The sequence below is a fragment of the Delphinapterus leucas genome, chromosome X, assembly GCF_059928025.1.
Source record: "Delphinapterus leucas isolate spDelLeu-1000000601 "Yukka" chromosome X, BTC_Dleu_Yukka2, whole genome shotgun sequence".
In the NCBI taxonomy this organism is placed as follows: domain Eukaryota; kingdom Metazoa; phylum Chordata; class Mammalia; order Artiodactyla; family Monodontidae; genus Delphinapterus; species Delphinapterus leucas.
The window spans coordinates 76861843-76871967 of NC_143150.1; the positions used below are offsets into that span (position 1 = coordinate 76861843).

The 10125-nt window shown below is 42.7% G+C and overlaps 1 protein-coding gene across 2 annotated transcripts in view; it reads left to right on the plus strand.

The window, feature by feature from the left end:
* The window catches only part of LOC149744298 (dedicator of cytokinesis protein 11-like), a 58911-nt gene extending 51164 nt beyond the window's left edge, over positions 1–7747 (plus strand). The window contains exons 2-4 of one of the 2 annotated variants that reach the window (XR_016391357.1): positions 3601–3722; positions 4336–4422; positions 5805–5890. Coding sequence is in view for 1 of the 2 variants with exons in the window: in XM_089904459.1 (XP_089760585.1) it covers positions 3601–3722; positions 4336–4422; positions 5805–5990 (395 nt within the window). In the remaining variant the exon portion in view is untranslated. Of the gene's footprint in view, positions 1–3600; positions 3723–4335; positions 4423–5804 lie in introns of both variants that reach the window. The other variant, XM_089904459.1, reaches the window with a different exon arrangement.
* The last annotated feature ends 2378 nt before the right edge of the window (positions 7748–10125 follow it).

Sequence of the window (10125 nt, forward strand, 5' to 3'; positions counted from 1 at the left end):
AGGTACGTGGGGACTTTCTTGCCTTTTGGGAGGTTTGAGGTCTTCTGCCAGCGTTCAGTAGGTTTTCTGTAGGCGTTGTTCCACATGTAGATGTATTTCTTATGTATTTGTGGGGAGGAAGGTGATCTCCACGTCTTACTCTTCCACCATCTTGAAGCTCCTCTCTATTTATTTATTTTTGGCTGCATTGGGTCTTCGTTGTGGGCTACTCTTTGTTGCAGTGCATGGGCTTCTCACTGCGGTGGCTTCTCTTGTTTTGTAGCACGGGCTCTAGAGCCCAGGCTCAGTAGCTGTGGGTCACGGGCTTAGTTGCTCCGCGGCATGTGGGATCTTCCCGGACCAGGGAGTGAACCCATGTCCCCTGCACTGGCAGGTGGATTCTTAACCATTGCACCACCAGGGAAGTCCCTGAACCAATCTTAAATTTGTTCGTTTGTTCATTCACTCAGCAAAAATGTCTGTGTATGTATTATGTACAAGATATTATAGGAGGTACTATGGAGAATACAGTGGAGAACCAAGCATAGATCTCATCTTCAGTGAGCACATGATCTAGTAGGGGGAATGAGACCTATGTAGACATTTATAACACAAGATAGAAAGTAGTAGCTACCAAGAAAATGGCGCTATGTGATGTCAGAGAAGAGCGAGTTATTACTTCAGCTGGTGGAGGGACAAGTGGCTGGGAATTAGGTAAGGGTTCCAGGAGGAGATGGTGTTTGTGTGAGGCCTTAAAGGGCAGGGTAGAGTTTGATAATGCAGTTTTGGTAGGAAGGTAGAGGATTCCAGGATGAAGGAACAGCTGGTACAGAGACAGAGTATTGAGGAGTCTGAACAGGGAACCACAAATAATTCAATAGGATCAAAGCACAGGGTACTGGGGAGGGAATCATAGGATGCCAGGTTGGAAAGGAAGCATCAGATGGTGGAAAGCCCTGAATGCCAGGTTGTGGGTTTGATTTTATTCTGTTACTAATAAGGAAATACTGGAGGGCTGTAAACACTAGTAAGAGCTGTTTTGCAGGAAATCTAATCAGGCGACAATATAATGGGTGAGGTGATTTGGAGCAGGAAGAAGGAAGGAAGGAGGAAACACTAGTTAGGGGGCTATTTCTGAAGTCCAGGAGAGAAAGGGGGCCACACTATGGCTGTAATGGGGGTGGGTGGGTGGAGGAAAAGAGAATTGCAGAGGAATATACTGAACCTGGCAAGTGATTGGCTACTGGAGAGGTAATTCAAAGTTAACGCTAAAGTTTCAAAACTGGAAAGAAGGTATTGCCAGGTAGCAGAATTGTGGGTAGGGATGGTAGGTTTTGACTGATGTTGAGTTTGAGGTGCTAGTGAGACATCTGAGTGATGCCCGGCCCACAGCAGGACTGAATATTAGGAAGTTCCCTTTGTGGATAGGGTGGTCCTCTTCTAGATCCCCATAGAAATTGCAGTTCATTCAGGGTAGGGACCTTGCAGGTTGAGAAGAAATCTGGCAGAATGATGAGAACCTATGACAGTGCACCTCCTGAGCAACAAATGACTATTTCCTTATCCAAATCCTAGACAGATTGGGCAAGATGCTTAGTGGAGTGTGAGATGGTTGTTCTATGTGCCACTCATCACTTTTTAAAAAAATATATTAAAAATTTTTTTGAAGTATAGTTGATTTACAGTGTTTCAGGTGTACAGCAAAGTGATTCAGTATATACACCTATATATATATATATATATATATATATATATATTCTTTTTCAGATTCTTTTCCATTATAGGTTATTATAAGATACTGAATATAGTTCCCTGTGCTATACAGTAGGTCCTAGTTGTTTATCTATATTATATAGAGTAGTGTGTATCTGTTAATTCCAAACTCCTAATTTGTCCCTCCCTCCCCACCACTCATCACTTTTAACTGTCCATCCTTTAAGTGGCTTCACATCTTTGAGCCAGATGGCTTGTGCTTGACATTGTACCTTGATAGCTTCCAAGTGTGCTAGATGAGTTTTGACTGCAAGATACCCTTGGCCATGCCCTGATTGATTCACAGTGCAAAATGTTGCCTAAGCAATTCCATAGAGACAGAAAGGAGATCAGTGGTTGGCCGGGACTGGAAGAAGGGGAAATAGGGTGTGACTTCTAAGGGGATATGGAGTTCCTTTTTGGGGTGATGAAAAAGTTCTGGAATTAGATAGTGGCAATAGATGCACAGCTCTGTGAATATACTAAGAGCCATTGAATTGTATACTTTAAATATTCAGTAGATGAATTGTATGGCATCTGAATTATATCTCAGTAAGAATTTCTATAAGGAAAAAAAATGTTGCCTAAGAAGAAGAAGAAATATATTTTCCTTTTCCTACTTTCTGGACTGGAAGCCTTTTGTCATTTGTCTAATTTTCAGTTTAACTACTTTGACAGAGTCCTTTTGCATGGTTTTTCTGCTCATGTTACTTTCCTCTGCTTTTTCTAAAAGAAGATCTCTGGGTAGAGCATTTCTGAAGTTGTACTAGTAAGATGCCCTTCAGGCATGTTTCAGCATCTAACAAAGCCTTTCAATCTGCTTAGAGAAAGCAACATATTAATCTCTTTAAGAATTAAAGCATTTGCCAAATTAAACACGTGAATGAAAACATTCTAACCAGATTTGTGTTGACTTCTGTGCTCACAGTGTAAACACACGCACGCGTGCACACACAGACACATACACACACACGCACTCACGCAAAGTATTTCAAAACATCAGAAAGCAATGGCTTTCAAAAGTACTCTCCAGCCAACACCCTCTCTCATATGCCAGAACTCAGTCCAGAGCAAGCTTTTTTATAGCTGAGTTATATAAACACTTGAAGCCCAGAGTAATCTGTATAATGGAAATACTGACATCGCTTGACTTGAGCAACACAGATGGCTCTGGCTTTTTTAGCTAGAACATGATGAGTTTTCTAATAGGAAGCCAAGAGGCTCTTTGGGGTAGAACTGTTAAGAAATAGAGACTGGGAGGAAAATCTCTCAGTGGATTGCAGTTGTAAGCACTGTGCCCTGGTTGCATTCTCCTACTACCCCTCTTCCTTCTGTAATCAGGAAAACTGCCCAGATAGATACTGCCTTGTATAAGTATGGAATGTAACCTTGACTTGTGACCTTAATTTTCTGCAGTCCCTTGCTTACCCTAGGGTTGCTGGAAGCAACAATGGTGATTGTTGTCTCAGATATGAGACTCTGTAAGGATGGACAAGAGACATCTGAATCGTTTAAAAAATAAGTCTACCAAAAATTCTCCCCCAATGTGTCAAGATAGTGAAATTGATGCACTTTAAAAGTTTTCAAGTGTTTTGGTATATTAGCTCACTTTGGTCTCTCAATCACTCTGTTTGATAGAAGAGCTGTGTGTTGTTTCCATCATTATAGTCAAGGGGTAGCATGAATAACCTGTTAGTGGTCAGGCTAGGATTAGGAAGCGATACAAACTCATTGTTCCTTCCCCGGTACTCGGATGCCCAGTACCTGGACTCCCACATACAGACCTGCCCTGCTCCCTGGTGACCAGACATTGGTGTAGCTAAGTGCATTTGCGATCTTGTGTCTCATGGCTGTTTATTGTCTTGGCAGTTGGCTTTGCCTGGGTACCTTTGCTGAAGGATGGTAGAATCATCACATTTGAGCAGCAGCTGCCAGTTTCCGCTAATCTTCCCCCAGGCTACTTGAATCTGAATGATGCCGAATCAAGAAGGGTAGGAAAATACCTGTATTTGTTGAAGTAATCATGATGAAGTGTTTTTTCCCCCTCTTTTTAAAAACTGTATTGAAGTATAGTTGATTTACAGCATCATGGTAATTTCTGCTGTCCAGCAAAGTTATTCAGTTATACGTATGCGATGAGATGTTTAAAAAGCAGAATACCATTGGCACAGTCGATAGTTTGGTCTGGTTGATGACTACTCAGAGTGTGGTTTGAGGGCCGGTGCTGGTCCACGACGAAGATAAGTATAGAAAATGAGTGTTGAGAAGCTTGTATAATAGTTTGACAAAGTAACCTCATGTCTGTTGATTCTGATAACGATTTTTAAAATGGGACTTCGATTTTGTGCATCATGAAAAGAATTCATTTATTTAGTAATTTTTATTGTCATTTGGAAAAATATCAGCCTGCAAAGGATTGGAAATTCAAACTGGTTTAGGGTACATTTATTCTAAAGGCATGTTATTTTCTCCAATAATTCCCTATGTGCAAAACTAACACATTTGTTTCTGAAAGAAAATGTTGAAATGCATAAAGGCGTTATATGTTGCTCATCTATCCATTGCTATGGTACAGAAACTCATGTGTGTGTTTTCTCTTCACAGCAGTCTAATATGGATATTAAGTGGGTAGATGGTGCAAAGCCTTTGTTGAAGATTAAAAGTCACTTGGAGTCTACCATTTATACTCAAGTAAGTTGCATCACCTGAATTTTGTCAATTTTAATACTTGACTATATTTCTGGATTAAAATAGACTATATTCGATTCTACAGCCTTAGAGAAGTTGTGGCCTGAAAGACTTTCTCATTAGTAATAACATCATTCTTAATAATAGCTCAAATTTAAAAATTCTTCTCAAATTACCAAATCCTTTCACCTATTAATGCCCCTTTTTTGTTCCAGGATTCTATCCAGCATAGCGTGTTACATTTAGTTGTCATATCTCCTTAGGCTCTTCTTGGCAGTGACAAGTTCCGAGACTTTCATTGTTTTTGGTCACCTTGTCAGTTTTCAGGACTACTGGTATTTTGTAGGATGGCCCTCTGTTGGGATTTGTCTGACATTTTTCTCATGGTTAGACTAGAGTTGAACACAGAAATTTTCAGTCAGTGGATCATGGCTGGCTACTACAGTTTGCTCTTAGCCTCAGCATCCATGAAATTAGGATCAAGTATCTGTGAGATGCCTCAAGCACAGTTTGAAAAATCACGGATGGAGAAGGTGAAGTCCACGCTCTTTGGTGTGGCCTACAAGGTCCCTCTCAATTCCCCCTGCCCACTTCATCATTTTAGAGGAAAAGAAACCGAGGCTTGCTCGGGTTAGATGATTTACCCAAGGTCACACAGGTAATAATTAGAGAAAGCAGGTCAAAATCCGAATTTCATGATTCTGGTTCCTGGTACAGTCCATGCTGTCCACAACTTCAATATCTGTAGATTCCATACAGGACAGCTGGACACTGACCGGTGCAGGGCCAGGGTACATTGGGCACTGAATGCCTGGGACTTGCTCTGGTGACTCCCTGCTGCTACGTTTTCTTCACCTGTCAATTCAGACCTCTCTTCCTGCTCGTTTCATTAAAATATAGAAGCAGCCCAACTTCAGAGGCTACACTAGCCAAAAAAGAGATTAAACAAATGTGTGACTACTTGGGCATAAATGGTGACCTACCCAGTGTGCTTAGGTACATGCTGAATGTGCCTGGTTTTGCTGCTTTGTGTGATGGTCGAGAGGACTATGGGACTCATTTAGCAACATGCATGTTGGTAGCTGCAGATGCTGAGTCTGGCCATTAGAAGACCCAGGGAAACAGGTTTCCAAGATTCCGGGGTGGTGGGGTGTGGTGTGGGGGCGGAGCCTGTGCTTTGCAGGTGGGAGGGAGGGAGACGCAAGAGGGAGGAAATACGGGGATGTATGTATATGTACAGCTGATTCACTTTGTTGTACAGCAGAAACTAACACACCATTGTAGAGCAATTATACTCCAATAAAGATGTTAAAAAATAAAAAGAAATGGAGCGGAGGGGAAGATGGCGGAGGAGTAAGACTCAGAGATCACCTTCCTCCCCACAGATACACCAGAAATACATCTACACGTGGAGCAACTCCTACAGAACACCTACTGAATGCTGGCAGAAGACCTCAGACCTCCCAAAAGGCAAGAAACTCCCCATGTACCTGGGTAGGCCAAAAGAAAAAAAGAAAAAACAGAGACAAAAGAATAGGGACAGGACCTGCACCAGTGGGAGGGAGCTGTGAAGGAGGAAAGGTTTCCACACACTAGGAAGCCCCTTCACGGGCAGAGACTGCGGGTGGTGGAGGGGGGAGCTTCGAAGCCATGGAGGAGAGCACAGCAACAGGGGTGCGGAGGGCAAAGTGGGGAGATTCCTGCACAGAGGATCGGTGCCGACTGGCACTCACCAGCCCGAGAGGCTTGTCTGCTCACCCACCGGGGCAGGCAGGGCTGCGAGCTGAGGCTCGGGCTTTGGTCGGAGTGCAGGGAGAGGACTGGGGTTGGCTGCGTGAACACAGCCTGAAGGGGTTAGTGCACTACAGCTAGCCGGGAGGGAGTCCGGGAAAAGTTCTGGAGCTGCCGAAGAGGCAAGAGACATTTTCTTCCCTCTTTGTTTCCTTGTGCGCGAGGAGAGGGGATTAAGAGCGCTGCTTAAAGGAACTCCAGAGATGGGTGCGAGCCGCGGCTAAAAGCGTGGACCCCAGAGACAGGCGCGAGCCGCCGCTAAAAGCGTGGACCCCAGATATGGGTGCGAGTTGTGGGTAAAAGCACGGCCCCAGAGACGGGTGCGAGCCGCGGCTAAAAGCACAGACCCCAGAGACGGGCGGGAGACGCTAAGGCTGCTGCTGCTGCCACCAAGGGGTCTGTGTGCGAGCTCAGGTCACTCTCCGCACCCCTCTTCCGGGAAACCTGTGCAGCCTGCCACTGCCAGGTTCCCGGGATCCAGGGACAACTTCCCTGGGAGAACACATGGCGCACCTCAGGCTGGTGCAACGTCATGCCGGCCTCTGCCGCCGCAGGCTCGCCCCTTACTCTGCGCCCCTCCCTCCCCCCGGCCTGAGTGAGCCAGAGCCCCCGAATCAGCGGCTCCTTTAACCCCGTCCTGTCTGAGCAAAAAAGAGACGCCCTCCAGCGACCTACACGCAGAGGCGGTGCCAAATCCAAAGCTGAGCCCCTGGGAGCTGTGAGAACAAAGAAGAGAAAGGGAAATCTCTCCCAGCAGCCTCAGGAGCAGTGGATTAAAGCTCCACAATCAACTTGATGTATCCTGCATCTGTGGAATACCTGAATAGACAACGAATCATCCCAAATTGAGGAGGCAGGCTTTGGGAGCCAGATTTATGATTTTTTCCCTTTTCCACTTTTTGTGAGTGTGTATGTGTATGCTTCTGTGTGAGATTTTGTCTGTATAGCTTTGTTTCCACCATTTGTCCTAGGGTTCTATCTGTCCGTTTTTTGTTTTTCTAAAATTTTTTTTCTTAATAATTTAATTTTAATAACTTTATTTTATTTTACTTTATCTCCTTGCTTCCTTCCTTCCTTCCTCCCTCCCTCCCCCCCTCCCTCCCTCCCTTCCTTTCCTTCCTTCCCTCCTTTAGACAACGAATCAACCCAAATTGAGGAGGTGGACTTTGAGAGCATGATTTTTGATTTTTTCCCCTTTTCCTATTTTTATGAGTGTGTATGTGTATGCTTCTGTGTGAGATTTTGTCTCTATAGCGTTGCTTCCACCATTTGTCCTAAGGTTTTATCCGTCCGTTTTTTTTCTAATAATAATTTTTTAATTAATAACTTTATTATATTTTATATTACTTTATTTTCTTTCTTTTTTCCTTCCTTCCCTCCTTCCTTCCTTCCTTCCTCCCACTGTCCCTCCCTCCCTTCTTTCTTTCTTTCCTTCTTTCCTTCTATCCTTCTTTTCTTCTTTCTTTCTTCCTTCCTTCCTTCCTTCACTCCTTTCTTTCTTTCATTCTTTCTTTCTTCCTATTTCTACTAATTCTTTCTCTCTACTTTTCCTCCCTTTAATTCTGAGCTGTGTGGATTAAAGGATCTTGGTGCTCCAGCCAGGAGTCAGTGCTGTGCCTCTGAGGTGGGAGAGCCAACTTCAGGACACTGGTCCACAAGAGACCTCCCAGCTCCACATAATATCAAACGGTGAAAATCTGCCAGAGATCTCCATCTCAACACCAGAACCCAGCTTCACTCAATGACCAGCAAGCTACAGTGCTGGACACCCTATGCGAAACAACTAGCAAAACAGGAGCACAACACCACCCATTAGCAGAGAGGTTTCCTAAAATCATAATAAGGCCACAGACACCCCAAAACACACCACCAGATGTGGACCTGCCCACCAGAGAGACAAGATCCAGCCTCATCCACCATAACACAGGCACTAGTCCCCTCCACCAGGAAGACTACACAACCCACTGAACCAACCTTAGCCACTGGGGACAGACATCAAAAACAACGGGAACTACGAACCTGCAGCCTGCAAAATGGAGACCCCAAACACAGTAAGATAAGCAAAATGAGAAGACAGAAAAACACACAGCAGATGAAGGAGCAAGATAAAAACGCATCAGACCTAACAAATGAAGAGGAAATAGGCAGTCTACCTGAGAAAGAATTCAGAATAGTGATAGTAAAGATGATCCAAAATCTTGGAAATAGAATAGACTAAATGCAACAAACATTTAACAAGGAACTAGAAGAACTAAAGATGAAACAAACAATGATGAACAACACAGTAAATGAAATTAAAAAGACTATAGATGGGATCAATAGCAGAATAACTGAGGGAGAAGAACGGATAAGTGTCCTGGAAGATAAAATAGTGGAAATAACTAGTGCAGAGCAGAATAAAGAAAAAGGAATGAAAAGAACTGAGGACAGTCTCAGAGACTTCTGGGACAACATTAAACACACCAACATTCGAATTATAGGGGTTCCAGAAGAAGAAGAGAAAAAGAAAGGAACTGAGGAAATATTTGAAGAGATTATAGTTGAAAACTTCCCTAATATGGGAAAGAAAATAGTTAATCAAGTTCAGAGAGTCCCATTCTGGATAAATCCAAGGAGAAATATGCCAAGACACATATTAATCAAACTGTCAAAAATTAAATACAAAGAAAGCATATTAAAAGCAGCAAGGGAAAAACAACAAATAACCAACAAGGGAATCCCCATAAGGTTAAAAGCTGATCTTTCAGCAGAAACTCTGCAAGCCAGAAGGGAGTGGCAGGACATACTGAAAGTGATGAAGGAGAAAAACCTGCAACCAAGATTACTCTACCCGGGAGGGATCTAATTCAGATTTGATGGAGAAATTAAAATCTTTACCGACAAGCAAAAGCTGAGAGAGTTCAGCACCACCAAACCAGCTTTACAACAAATTCTAAAGGAACTTCTCTAGGCAAGAAACACAAGAGAAAGAAAAGACCTACAATAACGAACCCAAAACAATTTAGAAAATGGGAATAGGAATATACATATTGATAATGACCTTAAATGTAAATGGACTAAATGCTCCCAACAAAAGACACAGATTGCCTGAATGGATACAAAAACAAGACCCATATATATGCTGTCTATAAGAGACCCACTTCAGACCTAGAGACACATACAGACTGAAAGTAAGGGGATGGAAAAAGTTATTCCATGCAAGTGGAAACCAAAAGTAAGCTGGAGTAGAAATTCTCATATCAGACAAGATAGACTTTAAAATAAAGACTATTACAAGAGAAAAAGAAGGATACTACATAATGATCAAGGGATTGATCCAAGAAGAAGATATAACATTTGTAAATATTTATGCACCCAACATAGGAGCACCTCAATACATAAGGCAAATACTAAGAGCCATAAAAGGGGAAATCGACAGTAACACATTCATAGTAGGGGACTTTAACACCCCACTTTCACCAATGGACATATCATCCAAAATGAAAATAAAGAAGGAAACACAAGCTTTAAATGATACATTAAACAAAATGTACTTCATTGATATTTATAGGACACTCCATCTGAAAACAACAGAATACACATTTTTCTCAAGTGCTCATGGAACATTCTCCAGGATAGATCATATCTTGGGTCACAAATCAAGCCTTGGTAAATCAAAGAAAATTGAAATTGTATCAAGTATCTTTTCTGACCACAGCGCCATGAGACTAGATATCAGTTACAGGAAAAGATCTGTAAAAAAATACAAACACATGAAGGCTAAACAATACACTACTTAATAACAAAGTGATCACTGAAGGAATCAAGGAGGAAATAAAAAAATACCTAGAAACAAATGACAGTGGAGACCTGACGACCCAAAACCTATGGGATGCAGCAAAAGCAGTGCTAAGAGGGAAGTTTATGGCAATACAA